The 22527-nt window shown below is 45.5% G+C and overlaps 1 protein-coding gene across 1 annotated transcript in view; it reads left to right on the forward strand.

The window, feature by feature from the left end:
* The first annotated feature begins 403 nt into the window (after positions 1 to 403).
* Positions 404 to 22527, forward strand: part of NEURL1 (neuralized E3 ubiquitin protein ligase 1) — a 150158-nt gene continuing 128034 nt past the window's right edge. The window contains exon 1 of the mRNA XM_084525909.1: positions 404 to 660. Coding sequence (XP_084382035.1) covers positions 576 to 660 — 85 coding nt within the window. The 5' untranslated portion in view covers positions 404 to 575. The remainder of the gene's footprint in view (positions 661 to 22527) is intronic.

Raw genomic sequence — 22527 nt, forward strand, 5'->3', positions numbered from 1 at the left:
GGGGGATGTGAAGGGATGCTGGGGGATGCCTGGGGGATTTGAGGGGGTACTGGGGAGATATGAGGGGATGCCGGGGGGATGCCGGCTCGCTGCCAAGACCCCGGCCACCCCACTCCCTGCACCGCAGCTGAGCCGTGGGGGTCCCGGCGTCCCCCCACCTGTCGCTCCAGCGGCGCCCCCACCCCATGCCCGCTGTAAGGGGGGGGTCAAGAAGGAAGGGGGGGGGCAGAACATCTGTCTCCATAGCGACGGGGCGCGGCGGGGGGGTCTCGGTGCCGCCGCCCCGCCCCGCCGTACCGAGCCGCCGCGGAGCCGAGCGGAGCCGGCGCGGCCCCGCGGAGGGCGGCGGCAGCGCGGGGCTATGGGGCCGGCTGGGAGCGGGGCTGGGAGGGCGGGCGGTGAGCTGCCACCCCCTTAAAGCCCCCAAAACCTCCCATCCGACCCCATCCCATCCGACCTCATCCCATCCCAGCCCGCTCCGCCGCCGCTGCTCCCCGGGAGAGACCCCGCGCGGTGCCCTCCCGGCCCGGCCCGGCCCGGCTCGGCTCGGCTCGGCTCGGGGCTCGGATGCTGCCATGGGCAGCCGCTTCTCCAGCATCCCTGCGCTGCCCCGCGGCGGCCAGGGCCGGCTGCACCGCGCCCGCCACCATCACCTGAAAGGTAGGGCTCCCGGAGCGCCCCGACGTGGGGTGGGCACCCCGGGCTCCTCTTTGGGACGCGTTGGGTCCCCTGGGTGCTGTGGGGTGGCACGGTCCCGTGCCGGCACCCCTGGGGAGCGAGGGGACAGCCCGTCGGAGGAGTCGGAGAGCTGAAGTGCCCCCCCAGGTGCTTCTCTGGCAGGGAACGCTTCGCTTTGGCATCTTTTCTGGGTGCCACGGGCATGTGTCTGTGTGCGTGGGGCTGACAGCCCTGTCTGGAGGAGGGCAGGGGGTGTTTGGGGCACCCTGGCCAGCTTATGTGGTTATTCTCCTCCTCGTGAGGATGAAATCCCCTTTCTGAAATCTCTGGGCACTGGCAGGACCAAACCAGATGGGGATGGCTTCTGTAAGGTGAGCAGGAGTGACTGCCAAAGTCTCCTCTGTCCCTGCCCTTTTTTGCCTCTCTGGGCTGGGAGGCTGGTAGCAGAAAATAACCTGTCATTCTGGAGAGGGATTTCCTTGGGCAGCAGCACACACCGTATGTGTTCGCTGCTACCTGGGGTACCTCTTTGTTAAGCAGAGGATGTCAGCCATCCCTCCGTGAGCAGGGATCGAGGGCAGGTGCTGTCCCTGCAGCCGTTTCAGGAGATCAGAACTTGTTGCAGCTTCACCAGTGTTGCAGGATTTACAACTGGCAGCATGGGAGATGGGGATGTCGGTATTCACCCTCATTTTTACTGAGCTTTTAAACCATAGTATAGCAGAGTGGAAAGGGTTAATAAGGAGCTAGGCAACTGGTTTCTCTTCTGAAGGATTTTCTAACACTTGCATTATACTTCCCTTCCACCTCTGTGCTTGGATGATTTGGAACAGTTGCATGAACTGAGGGTGGTCATACCATGGCTGTTAATGGCCATGCAAGGAGGCATTACGGATGCTTGCTGCTCTGTCATGGACAAAGTCAGTCAGAAACTCGGCCCAGACAATGGCCGTGCTTAAAATCAGACTTGTGAGAAGGGTGCTGAGCCCTAGATGGTGAACCATCAGCTCTGTCAATGCAGACAAGAAGGTGTATGACATGCTGTAGTAGCTGGTGTGCAGTTGTAAACTGCCAGGGAGGATTTATCTCTGAGAATCATGCTGTCAGCTAGAAATCTTTCTGGAGCAACCTTAAGCAGATAAGAATTTATAAACTGGAGCCAGAAGGGACACTGCCACTTAATCCATTACCAGTGGCTTACGTGAGATTTCCAGGATGCTCAGTATGAATCACCTGATCTGGGGGGAGGGAGGCTGATGGCACTTTTGTTTGTTTTGTTCTTCCTTTAATTTCCATTTTAATGAAATTCCTACCTGTGCCAAGGCAGCAAGTAGAAATGTTCTCAGACTGTAGCACTGACATCATTTTGATTTGGAGTAAAGAGTTAACAAGACATTGTCTTTGTTGTAAAAACCAAGCGACTGCCAGGGACAATATGTGCCTTTTCTGTCTTTTTTTGAAACCGAACTGCCTCAGGTCCTACATTTAAATGCAGAATAAACAAGTCTGATTGGATCTGACAGGTTCCTGTAAAATGCTCTGGAGGCACCGCAGTGAAAGTATGAATGTCACACAGTTTTGTTACAAATCTGCCATTTAACATTTTGTAAAGTGTATTTTAATTGAAGGTCCCCAGTTCTTCTTCCCTTGGTGCCTGGCTCAGTGAGAGGGACACTGAGCTTTGATAATTCAGCCACCATTGAGTACTCCCCTAGCCTGGTGCCAGGGGTGATTTAGACTCATCTTTGCTCAAGAAGAAGCTCTGACTGCTATTGGTGGTCTGGGGACTCTGAAGCCAGTCCCTGAACCTTACAAATTTATCCCTGCTGTGTAAGAAGTAAGACCCCCATAGATCTGCTTTCCACATGTACTGAAAGTTTTTATACCTTTCTTTTCTTGCTAATCCTGCTAAAAATGTTCGTCGTTAACTAAGCACATCTTCTGAAGACCCTAAGATACTTTGGGTGACATTGAAGACACAGAAATATCATTGAAGACACAGAAATATCATTGAAGACTGGCATGGCTGGCAGAGTACTTGCTGTGCTTTTGGTGTCTGTGTGTAAGAAGGACAGCACCCAGATGGGTTCTTGGATTTCAGCTTCAGTTTTAAGACCAGGTAGCTGGAATAGGCAGGTCTCTACTGAAGGTGCTGGTGAGAGTAAATCTGGAACCCCAGGCAGATGATTTTACTGCTGCTTTCAGAGCTAGACAACACTTTAAAATCTGATCTGTCCAGCCTTAGAAACGTCTGTTTCTGTTCACTAGAAACTGCTGGATACCAGGACTTTGGTGTTACCTATTCCAAAACACTGTGTCACCCCTGATATTAATGTCACAGTTGTGCCTGAAGGCTTTGGCCAGTTTGGAGACGGTGAAAACTAAAGTCAGTGAAAACAGAAGACATTTGAGTCCTCAGCTGCTCAGATGCCACAGTCTTGATGTGGCTGTTAATCTTGAGGCCATGGCCAGTGGCTGGAAGGAGTTTGTCATTTGATGGCATAACGATGGGGAGGTTGAGGTGAGATTATTTTCAGTATTCCTGAGAGTTTTTCACTTCCCATAATCCAGACATGGCTGTTTCCCTGGGGTGACAGAAGGTGATGCATTGTGTACTTTCCTAATGAGCAAAAGATTGTGATTATCTGGGAACAATCTCCTTACGTTGCAGCCAGATAAACTCCAGGAAATTTTTGCTGTCCACCCTCTCTGAAATATGGTTTGGGGCTGCTGTCGAGCAAGGTGTCTCTTCATTCTCCTTTGTAATCCTGCTGTAGCTGTAAGCTGCCCTCCTTGCCTAGTGTTACCACTTCCACACACCTGTAGCTGTTGCACTGTTTCCTTAGCTATTGCTCAGCCTTGCTAGATCCGTTTAACTCTTCCTGCTGTGATCTGTGGGCTGTGTACTCCATCAGGCCTGCTGTGCTGTTCCCAGATTTGCTGGTCTTGGATGCTAGGAATGTGTTTTTAGCTCTTGGACCAGAGGTGAACCTGGTGGTGGACCAGAGGTGGGCCCAAATTCCATCTCTTGGGCTCTGTGAGCAAGCTTCTCTTTATCCTCGCTTGTCTCCATGTCCTCAGATGCAAGAAGGCTTAGCAGTTTCTGTGGACCACAGATCAATATTATGTTGTAGAAGCTAAGAAATCATACCGTCTCCTCTCTTAAACCCTTTCCTTGAGCATCCTAGGCAGGTTTGCTGCTCTTTTTTGATCCTCCTCTTGCCTTGGAACGCTGTTTTCCATGGGGAGTGACAGTGAGCAGGATTTCTTCCCGTCGTTCTTCTGACGGGTTATGATATTTATGCAAAAGAATGCATGCACTACATTAGAGACAGCCCGAGGTACTCAGGGATCCTCTTCTCAGCAGTGGGTGATTACTCATGGGTTATTCGTTATTGTTTGTGTTGCAGTGGCATCTGGAGGCTCCTGTAGAGATCTGAGTCATGCTGGGCTGGGTGTTTCTACAGCCCCTGCTGAAAGGGTGTGCTGTGCTTGCTGCTCGTTCAGACAGATAGCTCTTGCTCGTGGGTGTGTGTGATCTCTGGGACAATTAGGGGCTTATATCTCTAAAGAACCATGAGAAGCAGGTTATTACCTTGGCAGGGCAGTTCTTCTGAATCTCTTCTTTTGCTTGGAAAGCTGATGTCAGGGCCAGCAGTGGTTTGATGAAAGCTGGGACCCTGCCCTTCTGTCTGTGAGCCTCCAAAAACACAACTGCTGTGCAGCACAGCGTCGTGGAGATGGGAGCTTCCCTCCTTCCTTAGCCCCTGGGGATACCAGTCATCACTACACATCTTACATGATTCTGTAGTCTTTGCCAGCATTTTTGCAGTTGCCATTCCAAATTTTACATGTCCCATTGACTCATAAATGTGTCGGACATTTTTCTCCTTTCACTGGTATTTTATGAGCCTCTGAAATGAATGCGGGAGATAGGAATCTGGATGGTGGAGGCATTTCAATAATTTTATGTTGTTGACAGGAAAGAATATCGTGCTGCCAGCTCCATTTCTTGTACTTGCCGGATAAAACTAAGTGGGGAGGAAAAGGACATCAGCAGCTGGTGAATGAGGGGATTAGAAATTGGGGTGCAAGCAGGGCATCAGGGAGAATGCCAACCATGGTGCTGTGGGATAGCCTCGGCTCCCAGTGCTGTCATAATTGGTTCCTTGAACTATCATTTCATTTTCTTCCAGCCTTAGGGAGTCAGAAGTTTCACCATCACAGGCTCTGAAAGTTGCCTCTGGCTCCCTGCTTTTCTGCTTCTGTTCTGTCCTGGGGTTTCATTTCCCTCTGACCTGTCAGTCTATCCGGGTCATAGGTGTAAAGCTTGTCCTGCATGAGGTTTCCAGGTATATGTTACCTTCTCCCAAGCACTGGATTTTTTTCCCCAAGTTACTGAACTTTGATGTATTGAAATTTAAGCTGTCTAAAATCGCCCAATGCTCCAAACACAGCAATTTATTGACTTTACTTTTTCTTTCCAATTGTCCCTTCCATAAGGTACAGAGGCCTGTTGGTGAAGCAGGTAATGGTGCAGCTTGGAAATGCAGTTGGAAATTTCCCAGGAAATGGTGTGGTGCTTTGCCAGCAGGGACTCTCTGTATTTCACAAGGGCAAGAAAGGCTGCTTCTGAAAACCACTAGGAAGCAAAACAGCAGTGAGGTGATTGAGCTGAAAATGTTAGTCCAAGGCTCAGTGGTAGTTAAAAGAGCAAATTAAATAGTAGAAATCATAAGGGAAACCAAAGAGAAGAAAATAGAGATGTATACAATTTATACAAAAAATAGATTGATACGATTATATAATTGTATAAATTGGGATGTTGTCTGTAGTTCTAGTTCTTCCCTTTCCACCATCTTAAAAAAGGTACAAGGAATCTGGAAAAGGTTCAGAGGAGGGCAACAAGGGCGACGATCAAAGGTCTGAAATAATTTAATGTAAGGAATGATTGAATAAACTGGGACTCTTACCTCTGGAAAAAGGGACAGCTGGGGTGGTAAATGATAGAGATTTAAAAGTCCTGACTGGCATGCAGAGAAGGGGCAGAGCTCCACACTCTGCTGTCTCTTCCAGTACAGGAACTAGGAGGACATCAGGTGAAGTTGGTAGTTCCCTTTGAGCAGATGGAGCCTGTAGCCATCTGCAGTGGCTGGTAGCTCTCAGAGCTCATTAATAGTGGATGTTATGAGTGCAAAAATGGGTCCAATTTTACATGACATTGGAGGAGGTCATGAAAGAGGAATCCTCTGAAGTTTCCTGCATACAAAGCCCACACACTCACCCTGCTCGTGTGGGCTTTCTAAGGGGGTCTTCCTAAGGCTACCCATAATCAGCTGATAATGATAATGCTGAGATGAGAGCTCAACATTTCTCCACACCAGTGACAGATGGAGCTGGGATGTTCAGCGATTGTATTGATGGCTGCAGGGACAGCCTTCTCTGATGTTGGCTAGTCTCTAACTGGATCCATCCTCTTTTTTTGTAAATATCCCTGCCTGTATGTTTACAGAGTGGTTCATCACCACGGCAGCCTCGGAGTCATGCACAGAACAGAACATCCAGGCTTTATCCGGGAGACAGCAGGGACTGTGACAAGGTCCCTGTGCAAACTCCCACCACATCTTTCATGGATGAGACTGTGTCTCCTGCACCCCAGGGTTTGGACAAATAAAGGTGTTTTTGCATTTGAGGGCTTTTGTGAGTAAGAGAAAACAGGTTCTCTTTGCTTACTTTGACCCCCCCCGAGTGACAAAGAGTGTAAGCAGCCCCCGCTTTGTTTTGTTTCCTAGACTACTGAAATATCAGCTTTTGTGGATATCCCTGTATCTGGGGAAGGTTCTAATGCAGAGGCTTGGAAGATTTCAGATTTGGCAGCTGTTCTTACCTACTGCTGCTAGGATAATTGCAGGAACCAGCTACTTCTGCATCGCTCAAATTGTTGCCCATGGCAAGTACACAAGTACATGTCATTTTACTTACAGTGTGTAACTTCACAGTAGCTACTTATTTCAGGGTGGGGATCCACATGTGCCCTGGTTTAGGCTCTCTTGAAATTTTCCTGAACTGTCCTGAAGAGTGGGGTCTGCAACACCTGTGTTTCGGTAGCGTGTCCATTCTCCAGTGTCCATCCATGGTTGATTTGTGATTAACGTGGATCACTGCACCACGCAGGTGCTCAGTGCCGGGTTGCAAACTGACAAATCCCCAAGTTGTTTCTGACTTTAATCACAGCACTGTAGAGATGCTTGGTTCTGTGCCACAAATTGACAAATCCCAAAGTAGTTTTGGAGACAAGAGCTGAATTTTAACAGAAACACAGAGCCTGGCAATGTTAAAGCTTCTGCTGTGACTGAAACACGTGTACATAAACCTGAGCTGCCTTGTAACCTAACTGGGTAGGGTACTGCTAGCTGTGCAGCTGGGGAGGAGGGTAGGCACAAGGATAATTCCCCATATGAAGGTCTTAGGTTGATGCAACTATGTCGCTAAAATTAAGCCAGGGCAGCTTTTCATCTCCGCTCATTCTTGGGCATCTCTAGCTGGTAAAAGCAAGTTGTATATAAGATTCTAGTTCATGTTTATATTACTGGTTATTTGGCCTTCCAGTAACACGATTAAAATAGAGTTGCATTCTAAAATTATAGAGCAGAGGGTGCCATGGTAGTATTATATGTATACAATTCTGTTCGTCCCACTCGGTTCATCTCTTTGCTGAAGCATGGGGAAGGATTCTTGGCTCTTAGAAGATGATCAGGTCAAACCTCGGGGCTATTTTTATGCAAAATTCTAGAAAGTAAATGTTAATTGTTCTCAGCCAGCCTGAAAGATAAAATACCATGCAGATTTTTAATTTATTTATTTTTTATTTTTTTTAAATGTGCTTCGTGTATTGTGTAAACACTTTTGGAAAACTAATACTAAAATTTTAGCCAAAATAAATTCTAAAGTACTGGCATTGCTTGCAAAGTCTCTCTCCTCTCTTTGTTCCTTCATATTCAGTATTTGGGTTTCATGCTGGTAACACTGATGCTTCCAGATGTTCCTGCATGTGTGGGCTTACACATATGCATGGGCATATGCAGGGATTCCCTGTTGACTGTTGAGCTCATCATTTTATGGTATGGCCAGAACACACACACTGTTTAGCACCGGGACGTGAGAAGACTGGCAGCTCCCACATTATTTCCTAAATGCGTTACAGCCTTTTCAGCAAAGCAATGGATGGGGAGCTCTGTAGCTGGCCATTGCCAACTACTCGTGATGAAACAGAGGTCTGTGGGTTGGCCATGAGCTATGGCTGCAAATATCTGCTATCCAACCGAAGTCTGCCTTTGCCTTCCTGCTTTCCCCTTTGTGCTCCCCTTGGCTTGTCTCATGGAGGGGTACAAGAAGCAACACATCAAGTTTAATTAAAACTTCCCATGTGACTCCAGAAACCACTGCTGCCTATTTTCCCAGCTAGGCCAGGAGAATATTCTGGGAAGCAGTTGTGTGAATAATCAAAGGGGAAGAAAGTTGATGAAAAATTCCACTGACCCAGTGGAAATGGTTCTACTCTTGGGAGTGTCTTTAAAAAACTGTTCAGTTTGGATAAATGAAAAAGTTGAATTTGCTTTCAAACAAAATGCTTTGAAAGTCTTTTAGATGGGACCAACAAATGGGTCAGGTTTGGCAGGTTTTGAGCATTTCCTTTCATTTTGAAATAGGGATTTCAGAAGGGGTTATAGGTCCATTTTCCAAAATTAAGGGAAGGGTGCTGCCAACAAGGGCCTTTCTTCTCAGCAACAGTCACACCTTTCCTGAAGGGGTGATTTTTTAATAGTAATGGAATAGGGTTTGGTAAATTGAGTTTCTCTGTGAAAGAAAGGTCTCAGTGCTTAAATCCATTAAATTTTATAACATTTTCTCAGGCAAGTGAGAAGAATTCTTATCTGAAAAACATATTTATAGTCATTGAAAATATTGTATTTGAATTTGCTAAAAGGCAAATAAATCAAAGCACTGTAGGAACAGAAATATCTAATGTGCTAGCACAGGCATTTTGGGTTATGCTTTGAGAAGAAGTTTCATCCTAATGGGGTATGAAGGAAGGAGCCTGGCTTTTGAAGAGACAAGGGTCTGCAGGATGCTGTGCAGAGGTGGAAATGTGGGATCCTTTGTCCCAGAGGAATTAATCAGGGGCACTTTTGGGGTGTTACTTATGGAGCAGAATGGGAGCATGAAAGTCTTTGTGAGCAGCGTCTGTCTGGACGTCTTTCTGGCTTCACCCTACTTGAAAGCTGGAGCTCACACCTTGACCCTTGTTTAGAAGAAATATAATCATGTTATGCTTGATTCATTCTAATTTATGTTGACTTCCCATATGCCAACACATGATTTAAAAACCCCACTGATCATCTTTTATCCTCTGTTAGGCATACGCTCTGCTTGATTTCCCTTTAACTGCTACTTGGATGGAACCGTGACTATGTTTTGTGCTCTGCTGCTCATCAACACCATCTAATGTATAGATTAGTATTAGACTCTTAACTTGCTGCTGGACAGGCTTTTGCCAGATAAGCTGAGCAGAAGTAGATTCAGAGCTTATTTACTATCCAGATTTCAACTGTTCATCAGAAGGTCAGTTCAAATCTCCTCCTTACGTGATAGCTGCTTAATTTAGCATTTAATTGTATTGATATTACTATGGATGATTTCTTTTATTTGAGCAATTGGTGGAATTGCATTTTAAAATATATATCTCACTGGATCATTTTTGGCCATGATACGTTTACTTTGTATTTAGCAAGTATTTACTAGGTAGGAAGGGAAGAGATGGTTTCCCACAGACATATTGACTCCCTTCAGAAGACAGGATGCAACTGGAAGAGTTCAAACAGAAGCTGTGTATTATGTGAGTCACCTGAGCATGTGATAGAAAATGGGAAAGAAAAATTGTGCCTCACCAGTCAGTCATGTTTCAGCATTTCAGCAAATAGAAAAATGGGAGAAGTAATTGAAATAATTTATTTATAAAATATTCTGCAAATACATTATGAAGGGCCTGGGTAATGTTCGGGATTTCTATATTCCCTTTGCTATCTTGGTGTGTCATTTATTGTATTTGTTTTAATAGTAGAGCTCTTCAGTGATTGGATCTCTTAATAGGCATAAAATAAAATAAAAATGCAAAAAGTGCTCACTATTTAAATCTACGAATACCTTTTGTTTAGAGTAGAGATGCCAAGCAATGAGGACAGGCATCAAGAGCTTTACTCCTCCACTTGCAATCTGTCCTGCATTCGTTGCAGCAGAAAGTTCTCACCTAAGCTGGATGCCTAACAGCCTCTACGGATGGTCTGGTACACGGTGCATTTGCTTTGGATGGTTGTTCTCAGACTGGATTGTCATGCACTGGTGGACTTAGCAGACAGATTAAAAATCAGCTGGAGGTTTCAAGCAGAGAGCTCCTGCAGGTGGGACATGTCGTGATGAATGGAGCGAGCTCTGGTGCTCTCGCCCACGCTCCGCGTGTTTGGTGGCTGAGCAGATAGAGTCAGTCCCCAGTTGTCATCCCAATGTGAAGCCCAGGAGGAAAAATTGCCGAGTGATGGGTGGGAACAGAGACTGAGGGTAAACTCCCAATTTGGAAATGTTAATGTGACATCTATTATTAATAACCCCGCTGTGAAAGAAAAGAAAAACCACAACCCTAATGTTTTGCTGCAAATGAAGCTGTGACACAGGGAAGTGGCAGGCAAAATTAAAATTTCATTCTTGCCATGGTCTTACAATAAAGGTTTTGTGATACACACCCAGCAATGCCACTATAAATAGTCTCGTTATCTAATCTTCCAACTCAGAATATGACAGAAGATTACAAATAGGGAAACAGTGCAGTGTAGCTTTTAGCTATTTTCCCACTGCTTCACTTGCTTCTGCCGGAGCATTATTGTTCTGCCCCTTGTAATTCTTACGGAGACAACATTATTCACAAGTACAGCATGTCACAAGCAGGAGGAGAGTTCAGATAAAACCCCGAAGATTTATGACATAGTTTAGATAAGGCCACGTAGGAACTGAGACGAGGGAAGCAATAATTTGGAGTCTGGCGGCATTTCTCAGGGTGCGGTGAGAACTTCTTGCCAGCTCCACTGGCTCAACACAAAGCGAGCGTTTTATAAGAAGGTGCTCCATGTGGTGGGCTGCAGAGAGAAACCTTCCCTAATGAATAACCCAGACACTCACACAGCACAGACTCTGTCCATAGAGGTTTTGGACCTGATCCAAAACCAACAAGACGATGCTAGAAAATTTCACAGGGGCATAGCTAGTGCAGAGAAAACCTCCTGTTCCTTTTGAACTTTTTTTTTTCCCATGGGAGAAGACAGAGGTGGCTGGAGGAGAGATGATAGCTCCTTTCTTCCCACTTCCCTGCCCTGCTGGGGATGCAGATGCCCATTTTTGACCCTTCCTTGGAGCCCTCCCCAGCCCATCTCACATGGGGCGCCTGAAGGCAGTAAGGAGAGCTGAGTCTTTGGGATGCTTCCCCTGGGCAGGGGCAGCTGAAAACAACCTTCTGTAGCCTTTGAGTGTGGACACAAATAATCCTTTTCCACAGGGGACTCTGGATTGCCTCCTCGGCTTACATCAAGTGACACAAACTTATAGTGGCCATGGAAGAGGTGGGAGGGAGTATGGCTGTTTTAAATCTTTAAAAAAGACTCAAACAATCCACTTTTTGCTGTATGAGGGGAGCACGAAGGCTTTGAATGCTTGTTCAAACCCCGGTGTTTCCACACTACACAGCCTGAGGGAGGCTCTCAGCCTCCAGCACCCAGCTGGACCAGGCTGGGGCCGATGGAGCACATCCAGGCAGCTCGGTGGAGCTGCACATATATGCTGTCCAGCCATTGCCAACTACAGAAGTCCTCTTCTATGCCTCTATCAACACCTTCTCATGAAGCAGCTAAAAGCAATGATGAAACTTGAGGAATTGAGCCTCCCTGCAGCTGTTGCTGGGAGGAGGGAAGAGAGCTTGTGCCATTCCCTTGTCCAAAAATAGGACAAGGGATGATTCCCAAGCTGATTTTTAGGGAGGTAACATGATTTGTTTTTATTTTCCACAACAATTCAGTGACAGGAAGACTCAGTTAATCAGCTGTGTAGGACACAGCAGTCCTACATCCATCAGTTCCTGTAGAGCTCTTGTAATCCAGGGTCAGGATACAGTTTTGTCTCCCAGGGAAGTGCTGGGACTTGAGAGCTTCCACCTGTACTCCCAGCCCATTGATGCAGCCAAACAGGCATTCACCTCCACGTACCTACATCACCCACTCCATTCCCTGGTCAACACAGCACCCATAGCATCCTTCTGCGAGAAGGCAGTCGTCTTCAGCTGACTCACTGAGGTGGGCACTTCTGCCTCTTGCAGAAAATCTGAAAATCATCCTTAAATATTGCTAAAGGCAAACAAGCCAAAGAATGTCCCTGAGTCTACCCGCCTGAACTGAGGCCCAATATTGCTAGCAAACTCTTTGGGTTATTCCAACCACCCCAGATTGTGTTATTTCACCTAAATTCATAGGCATAAGCAATCAGAAACAGTGGCATCTGCAATGCTTTCTGGGCACAGGCACTCTTGAACCATAGCCTATTCACCAGGGAACAGAGTTACCTTCCTAGCAATTAGATTCTGCAGGCAGATCAAATCAGCTGTTGGAACAGAGGTTTTATATATATATATAGTAAAATGCTCCCAGGTGTGCTTTTTAGTACTGCTTCTGGGCTGAAGTAAGGATTGATTAATAAGAGGCACCCAAACCAAGTTATGTGGTGAAGCAGAGCTGGAGCAGGGTGCTTTTGCTCTGATTCAGGGATCTGATTGAATTTGGTGACAGATGCCAAGGATTTATGTCCTTGCCCAAGTTTATCTGTTAAATTAGAAAGTGTTAAAAGCAGGAGCTATTTTTGGAATAAACATATTAAGTAGTGATGGAGAGTGCCAGCTAGGTATTGGTGGGGTGGTATTTTATTTTTATGTATGCTTGTCCAAGGTATATTACTCAGAGCATCAGAATAGAAAGCTGCGGGGATAATACATTGCTCTAGGTTTACACCAGAATACTTGAGTTCAGAGCAACCAGTATGTTTTTTTGTGACATTAATGTGGTATCATAAAGAATATGATTAAATTATATTTATTGTATAAGCACAAGTGAATATAATATAGTACTATGCAGTTATAATTTTTGCTGTAAAGCTCCTACCAGTTGTTCATATTTCTACATTAACATGGAGAGGGGATTATCTTAATTATGTTTTTTTTTAGCATGTTGATAAATGTCCAAACTGTAGAGAAGCTGTTACTTGCCTTGGAAACCATTGCAAAGACACCTCCTGGTTCTCTGCTCACTCTCCTCCTACCAGTAGTCTTTCTCCATTTAATTTATTCTGTAGTATTGCCAGTAGTGTTGTTTTGCTTGATTTATTCTGTAACTTCACCTAAAATAGACTCTGACCTTTAATTTTTGTTTATAGCTTGTATCTAATTCTTTACATTTTTTTTTAAATTATTTTATTATCTTATCACCTCCTTAATGAGCGTTTTACCCTTTTTAGCCATTATTTAGCCTTTTCAACTTCCCACAGGCCATCTTGAAGCCCCTGAATGGTGACAATTTATGGCTGAATCAAGATGCAGGGTGAGGCTGAACAAGGTGACCCATAAACTTCACAGAAGTTGTTGCATTTCCAGTGCCTCTGAGGCCATCTTGTGTCTCAGAAATTAACATTAGTAACTGCTACTTACAAATTGCCTTTTACTGTGCTCCACCAAATAATATGATGCTGAAAAAATTTATGACAGCTAAAATATCCTGGAGTATTCAAATAAAAGCCAAACATATAAGGAAACCATGTCCTGTGTAGGAAGGTTACAGTATGAAAAAAAAAGATGGCTTGCTTTGTCTGCAGGTCACATTGACACGTGAGCTAGAAATACATGTACGAGATGGAGACCTAGATGTGCTAGATTTAAGGGGGAACTCCGTAGCTGCTGCCGTGGGACTATTTTCAGGTGCTCAGATGAGTGAATAACCCAAATATAGTTTAAGCCTGTGACTATTTAATTTTCATAGCAATGCAAATACATTAGGTGAAGGCTAAGAGCTCTGCATCTAATTTAGCAGTGTTGCTTTAGCAACATCATGCAGGATGCAAATAGTCTCCTTGGTAACACTTCCTAAGTGTCATTAGATAAGCGATGGTTACAAACACGGAAGCAGATCAGAAAGAGAGTCCTGCTCTTGTCCTGTGCCTTTTTATAGCCCCAGACACCACGATTAGCAGGAAGGCAAAAGAGGAGAGGAAAGCAGTTTGGAGGGTAGGAGCTCTTGTTAGCATTTTACGTTTTGTTCTTTGGAAAAACACACTGGTGGTGACTGGGTTATCTGAATTGTTTTAAATAATGTTTTAAATAAAAGGAGGGTGCTGTCCCTGCCACTGATGGCACCTCCACCTCTCAGGGACAGGCACACACTGTTCTCCTTGCTCTCCAAGGGATGCAGGTTGCAGGTATTAATGCCTAATGGCATTCTCATGTCTTGGTGAGTTTTGAACCTACAGGATAGAAAGGGGAGAGGGAAGGAGACCCCAGCACTTAGTGTGAGGGTGACCCTGATATCTTCACTCAGTGTGGTGGTAGGGGATCTGCTTCTGGGCTGGGACCAAGCACAGGAGCTGCTCCTGTCTGCCGAGTCACTTCCCCTGCCCCACTGTCACTGTCAGTGCATTGCCTCTCCAAAACCAGATTTGGGTTTTCTTGTTGAATTTTGAAGACCTTTTCCCAGGAAGCAGCAGTGCAGTAGGGATGAAGGTGAGAAGTGGGGTAACTTAGTTCTCAGAAACAGGGCAGTTGTTCTGATGTTGGCAGAGGCAACTTTTCTATATAGAAAGAGTTGTGAATGGTGGCAGCTTTTCCAGCTCTCATGCAATATATATATATTATTTATTTATTTATTCATGAGGGAAACTGCAGGGATTGCACAAGAATCCTAGCTTTCGTTTGACAATGCTACCCCATCCTTCCCTTCTGTATACTTCTCGTTTACACAGAAAAGCTGAAAGGTACATAACCAATATGACCTGATGGCTCAAAACTCAGAAACGTGACAAAAGTTCTGCCAATGCTTTTGTTTTACACTGATCTTTACTTTAATCCCACTTGTTGATGTCTGAAGATCTTATCCAAGGAATCTGAACGCCTGGTAATGTCAGCACGTGAAGGACAGTGGTGGAAGGAGCCAAGTCTACAATGGCATCAAAAGAGGTTTATTCAGGTTTGGGATGAAAGTCTGAGAGCAGATGGTTTTATTTTATCATGATCTTGACCCTGCTTTGGTAGAGATAGATATCTGGTGGACTTCTGCACTTTTGGGGAGACCCTCGGAACCAAAGCTAAGCCAGACCCTTGCAGCGAAACACCTTCTGAACAGTGACCATCAGGTTTTTATGTAATTACAGGTCCCAGGGTCTTGGGGCTGGTTAGGCCAAGGGGCTTCATTTCAGCAGTGTACAGCACCTTGTGATTTAGATTCGTGGCAACAGGCTGACTGCAATTTCTCCTCTTCTGATGTAAAGGGAATTGAAATGTCAATAGCCTCTCTTTACAAGGAGAATTTAAAAAGAAAACCAAACACCAACCATCCCCCACAGCCCTTTTTTTTTTCCTCCCAAATCCTCTTGGAATTCATCCATCTTCATATCGCTCTTATCTCGTGGCCTCTACTCTAAATGTCAGTGCTAATTAATGGGACCTTGGTCCACCGTGTTCAGATGATTAGCAATCTGCTGTTCCGATGATGAACAATCAAACATTTGTTCGTGAGAGGGGGGCCCTCAGGTCTCCTCTACCTCCTGGGGGAAAGTGCTGGGGCTGTTGGCCTCGTGTGCGACAAGAAGCAAAGTCTGAAACATGTCTTTACCTCATGCTGTCAAACCCAAGCAGGTGATGTTCTCCTGAGCAGGGTGAGAGATGTGTTTCCTAAGCCTTCTAGAGGTTAGAGCAGCACTGGTGAGTTTTTTGGATACCAAGTGCAGCACGATGACCTTCCTGCAGCGAGGTTTGGAACTGCTTTGGAGGTGAAGTTTGGCTCTGCATGCAAGTTGTTCTGCAGTGGAGGAGCAGCTTCTCCTCATCACCGTGGCCCATGGCTTAGTAGGACAGGGGACCCGGACAAATGACAGCTAAATGGGAGCTCAGCCCTCAAACTGCCCCTCCGGTTGCTGTGTGCACAGCAGCGTTTCCCTCCAGGACAGCCACATTGCTGTGTTTCTGCCACCTGTGGTTTGTAGGCATCATTTTTTAAACCAAATTGGGATAGGAAAACTATCCTTTTTCTTCTTTTTCTTTCTTGATACTCCTGGGGCTGCTCCATCCCTGTGTCCCTGCTGGGGCCTGATGGACGTCTCCTGTCCTGCACTGCTCCCTCCCCCTCACAGCCCCTGGGTCGGACGCTGCCCCTCATCCTCCTGCTGGCAGTCAGGGTGGTCTTAGGATGGGAACTGGATATATCAAGGCACCCAACACAGCACACAAGCCTCCTCTCTACCAGCCCCCTCCTGACCCCCAGCCCTGACTCCTCCGTTCCTGTGAATACGCTCCTTTCTCCCTTTTTCACCGAAAAACAAACAGAAGCGATTGCAGCCAAAACTCCCTCCCGGGGTGACTCTGGCATGGACACAGAAGTCTCTCATTCAGCATTCACCTCTGACAACAGATGACTTTTGGCAACTCTCTGCTTGCTCGGATGGGTTTATTAGCACTTGCTGTGTGCTTCCTCTGCAGCTGGAGCTGCTTTCATGGCCATGCAGGCATCCGCAGTGTCTCTTCTCTCGCTGGCACCCCTGTCTGTTATTTTTATATTTTTAGTGGCCTTCCTCATGCAATAACAGGAATTATCTCTTCGATAAGCATCTTCTCAACAGAATATTAATGTATATAATTAGGATAGTATTTGCCTCTTGATTCACACTGTTCATCCCAAAATTGGCTTAATTACACAGCTGCTCCTCTTGAAGGAGGCCGTGTTTGTTTAAAAGCTTAAATATGGAGATAGGGGCTAAATTCCTTCCTTGGAGAAGGCAACCTCAATTTCGGATTTCTAGCTATTTTGTCAACAGTGTTTTGTCTGTTTTAAGGAGGGGAAGAAGTAGAGGGAATGGTACTGCTGTTTTTTGTTTTAATCCTCTACACAGGGAGCAAGGCACAAACCCCCTTGGCCGATTGATCGATTTAGTCACTTTTGAGCTGCTGAAGGTAAAAAGCCTGAGGATCTCACATCCCTTGGTTCAAGTGTGATTCCTGTGGTTTTCCTCTCTCTCTGATGTCTTGAAACTCAGGTGTCCCTACCAGCCAGACAAAGTCTGTAGGGTAAGGCACCTGCCTTTCACCCGCTTCCAGTTTGCAAACCACAAAGCTAGCTTTAGCAGCAGCCTCAGCCTTGGTGTTATAAAGACATGGAAGAAAAATGCCTCCAGACAAGTCTGTGGGATTATTTCAGCTTTCTGGGAGACAGCTGAGATGTTATGTTCAATTTTGCTATCAATTCTTCAGCTTTGAGCATTGCTGCTGTAAACTATCAGCACCTCCTGTGAGTATGTTAGTGTTTGGAAGTATGCAGTAAATCAGATTATAGCCGCCCTTTATTAACCCTGATGCACAAGACTTCAGCAGTAGAGGTTTGATTCAGTGAAAATGAATGAGGATAGTTAAAGTCAAATATAAATAGAGCTCATTAAAAAACAAACAAACCAGCCTCTGTTTCATTATGTGACTCTTAACTGCACCATGAGAACAGAAGCAGTCCTCATTAAAGTCCCCTGGCAGCCTTGTTCTCTTCATCTTCTTCTGCAAACTCATGAGCTATAGGAGCTCTTGGGGACATGAATCCAATCTGTGCCTTGTAATGGCAGAAAGAGGGGGAAAAACAAACAGAACAAGCCTGTGTGCACGCGCAGGCAATAAAATGAGCACAGCCCTGCTGGCACATCCATGTCCCATCCAGACCCCTGACAGAGCATCGCTGCTGTCCTGCACCTGGGTAACCTCTCCAGTGCTCTCAGCAGCACCCTGTCCTTGCCAGGCTGTGAGGTGATGGAGGAGCCTCTGGTGTCTCCTCTTCTCCCAGTGCCTTGTTTTGGTGGTGCTGTGGGTTCCACATGCTCCCTGTCCCCATGCAGAGGGTGCTCCTTTCTGCAAGGTTTTGAAGCATGTGTGTGTTGTGTGTGAGTGCTTTCATGAATAGGGAATGCTTGCCTTCCTGCGGTCCTGAGTGTGTAGATGCAAGGGAGTGTGGAAAGAGTCCTGGAAAGGATAACGGGCAGTGTCTGGTAGGGAGACCTGTAGTTCTGGAAGTGCAGCGCCTTCTAAAGCAGAGTTAAAACATATTTTGTTTTAAAAAAGGTTTATTAAAGAAAAGACAGCGTGAATCTCATTACAGATAGTGCAATAGCACAAGTGGGAGATTAATATTCTGCATAAGGGAATAAAACTGCAATACCTCTTGAGCAAACCTATTCCCACTGGAGAAACTGAAGACCTGGAGACTTTATCAGCAAACCGCAGCTTTATGCCATTTACAGGTGGAGAAAGTGCAGAGCCTGCAAGGGACCTGTCTGCATCAAATTTTTATTTTTTTTTTTAATGGTTTCCTTCTCTTACAAGCACCACCTCAGTCCCAATGTTGTCACCAGTTCAGTCCCAGGGTTAGTAGCACTGGGAACAGGTAACCAGAGGTAACAAAAGTCCTTGGTCTTTTAAAGCAATGTATCACTGACCCTTGCTCAGCACAAGTTTAACATGCACACCAGCCACAAGGGCTCCCACCATTCCAATTTTAAGCAGAAAATCATTCAGAAGTTTTAATTAATTTTAATTCATGGTTGCAGAGCAATGTGATGTGTGCAGATGGAAAGCGGTAAAGAAGTGTTGGTTCATCTCACTTTAGCATTTTTTTAATATATACATATGTTTTACAAAAAGAGTTGCAGCTTACTCAGAACCTGGACTGGACCGAAACCCGACTGTTTAATTACTGTTTACACAGAAGTAATTTGCAAAGTGTTAATTTCCAAAATCAATGCACTCCAGTCCAATAAATATTTAATGTTTCCATCTGCCATTTTTAAGTTAGTTACCAACCCTGTCTGATGAAGTCTACGAGACAGTTGCCTGCTGTTGACATAAAGAATGGTTCTGAGATCCAGTTTGTGTGGAAACTGAGAAAAAAACAGGTTTCCTAAATGCAGTTGGATTCTTTTCTCTTGATTTAATACACATGGGGAAACCATTACGTATGGAGACAGGTTTATAGCAGGCAGGCCTACGTAAAATTACTTCTTAATTTTATGAGGGGAAATAGGCTGAGTCTTTTCCGCTGGCATGGTGACTGCAGATCCGGGGTCTGACCTGCAGGAGAAACCTGGCTGGCACATGCAGCATCGTTAGCAGGGGGAGACGAGGTGGAGAAGACCTCTGCCCACATATGAAGGCAGATGCCAGGGTTCCTGTGGGCCACGGTGGGATGCCGACTCCTCCGGCTGCACTGGGGACAATTTAATTGCTGGTAGTCACAGGGGATCTGGAGCTCTCTGGATGGGAATGCCCTGTGCCAATGCAAATGTCACCACTCGCAGCACAGCACGGGGGTCTTGATGATTAGTTGTTTTACTGTTTTTCTAGTATAATTATGTTTAATTCATGTGTTGTTTCATCAAAGTGTCTGTCACTCAGGGCTTGGCATCGTCTTCTTAAATAGCTGGATATAAAATTACAATGTGTTTCTCCAGTGAGACCATATTTCCAGAACATCATGACAGCTTTATTATGACACAGGGCTCTCTGTTTAGCTGAACAGATACAGTGAATTATCCTCTTAAAAAATCAAAATCTCTTGCAGTGGGTCATTAGACTTATGCCATTCCCTGCACAGGGTTACTCTGAATCAACATCAGAAGCATCTGCAGCCAGGGAACTTGTGCTGTGGCATTTAGGCTTCCTTGCTGGGCTGGGGCGGGCTGGTATATACATAGGAAATAAATTGCAAAGCACCAGGCAAAACAGGGCTGATTTTCCAGCAGAAGCTGTTCTCACCCCGAGTCCTTCCCCAGCCTGGTGGCAGCTTCCAGGGATTATTCAGAGAGCAGTGAAATAGTGGGAATGATCCCCATGTCCCCGTGGTGCCTAAAGCTCCCGCATGAACCCAGAAAAGCGTTGCTGCCAGTACTAGCACGCTTTAAATACCACTCCCCCAAAATGCTAGCGTGGGCTGCTGACAGATGGGTGGAAGCCTGTAAATAGGAAAATATGGTTTAGATAACATTTGTAGCAGTGTATTCAAATTACTGGCTCAAAGCTATTCCTCACTATACTCTTGAGTGTAAAAAGACCTGCCCAAACCTAACAGGACCCTAAAGAATTGCTTCCCGTAGCTTTTCTGCTGTGCAGGTGGGTGTTGTACTGCCCCAGGGAGACGTGACAGCAAAGCTCTTCTGGATGCACTTCATGATGTTTCTTGTAGTGGATGGAGGGCCTTTGGGATGGGTAGGTATGTCAGTCAATCTAATAGTGACACCTCTAGATTAAAAAATTCACCGGATTATGGAAAAAATTTTGGAATTGCTACTGCAAAGTGCTGCCCCTGTGTGGCTGGGAAGCACAGTCGTGTGCTGGTCTTGGTGTTCATACAGGTGGTGACATCCCAGAAATGAATGAAAAAAAAAGAGGAATGGGGGAAAGTGTGTTGGAAACATAGTTTGCAATATTACTTTGCCACAGTTATTATTATTATTAATTACTTTAAGATGGCTTTTAAACTTTGTGGGGCAGGTGCTGACTGGCTGCCCTCTGGCTTCATTAAACAGCATCTAACCTCAGGAAATCCCTGGTGGCTGGAAACAAATATTAAATTAAGCAATGTATTTGGCTAATGGCTGTGCCTCTACAGCCAGCAACGTGGGGTCCCAGGCAGTTTTCTTGCTGTTTTTTTTTGGGCAGCCAGACACACCACATGCAGGTGAAGTGGGGGGAGTGGGAAGTGTTTCGCTGCTTCATACACCAGGCTGAGACATTTGTGATGCTGGGGCAGTTCTGAGGAGCACCTGGCACTTTCTCTCCCCATCGTCTGCTTTGCAGCAGTCTCTGTAGGAAAATATAATTTGAGCACTGCAGAAATCTGCTTGTTAATGGAGGACGGCATGGTCTGATAGTCACAGCAGGGCTTACTGGAGATAAATCCCTCTACTTGATGTTCCCAGCTCTCCCACGCAGACACCGAGGCATTCACCTCTCTGTGCCTCACGGTGCCCACGTACAGAGATAAAAGAAGCAGAGATGTGGAGTTGCATTATTGTTATTGGGGACTAATTCGAACCAGAACTGAGTGGCAGGAAAGAGCAGGCAGCTCCTGATTCCTGCTGCCAGCATTTAGACTCAAATTTGCAACTCACTGTGAGATCCAAGGCAGGTTGAGCTGATCAATGTGGGGCCTGCTGCAGGCCACCGTTTCCTTCCTTCCCAATTTCCTCCTTTTGGAAGGATCAATCCATGTGCCTTTGCTGAAAATTTAACTCCACTGGAGGGATCGTTCAGAAAACTGGAGGTGTCTTTGAACTCAGTGTGTGGTTTGTCATTTGACCAGCTTGTCGGCTTGATCTGATGAGTTCTTGTGCAATTTAGATTCTCCTCCTGCTGACACCTCCTTTGGTCTCAGTGGCAGCCCTATGCCAGCCGGTATGACCATACCTGCACTGATTTGCAGTGCTGTCCCTTGCAAGTTCACAGAATCATAGAATCACCTGAGGGCCGGTCTCCCAGGGCTGTGATTTTCACATTTTTCTGAACCAAGAGACCGTCTGTCATGAATTCAGCAGATGAAGTCAATGAGGCAGCCTTGCCATACCGCTTCCATCCACATATCTCCATCACAGGACCTGGTGTCCTGCCTTGCATGGAGGCTGAGCAAGGCAGCTCAGTTTGGGGAGGAATGGGCCGGTTGCAAGGCTCAGTGCATTTGCTTCTTCATCGTCTGTGGGCCTCGCTACAGAGGCCTGATTGTGCCGCCTCTGTAAGCTTCAATCGATTGCTTGCAAGGGCCATATTAGCATTCTGCTAAGAAAATTGAAGTGCTTTCATGAAGTCAGCTCAAAGGACTTGTGTGTGAGCTATTGTAGGGAACAAAATGGTTGCTGGAAAAATTAAGCTTTTCCGTTTTTAAACTTATGTTCTGCATTGAATAGTTTAGGTTAAAAATAAAATAAAATAAATAAAATAAAATAAAATAAAATAAAATAAAATAAAATAAAATAAAATAAAATAAAATAAAATAAAATAAAATAAAATAAAATAAAATAAAAAGTGATGTAAAAGGCTAGAGCCTGGCTCAGGAGAGCAGGGCTGTGGCAGCCTGCAGGATAAGACCCAGGGTACAACTTGACTTCTGTAGCCTCCTGCAGAGCAGCCAGTGCAGAAGGAGCCTTGTCAAAGAGATAAGCAAAGGCAAGCTGGCAAACAACAGCATTCCTTAATAGTGCTCTTCCTGGGTATTAAAGTAATTCTATGAAGCAGGAATTTAATAGTACAAATCTGGCTGATAACCATTCTGGTAAATAATAATAAAAAAGCTCTGACAGTCCAGCCCTAGCTTGACTAATGTAGCGATAGTATCTGTCTTGAAGAGAAAAATGTAATAGCAGAGAAGGATCCTTGCTGCCATTTGTCAGGGTTGCAGAGGCTGTCATTGGGTGACATTCAGTCCCAGAGACCAGCACCCATTTACACACCTTCAGGTATGTTTTAAGCCTTCTTAA

This window comes from Aythya ferina (assembly GCF_964211825.1).
Source record: "Aythya ferina genome assembly, chromosome: 7".
Classification (NCBI taxonomy): Eukaryota; Metazoa; Chordata; class Aves; order Anseriformes; family Anatidae; genus Aythya; species Aythya ferina.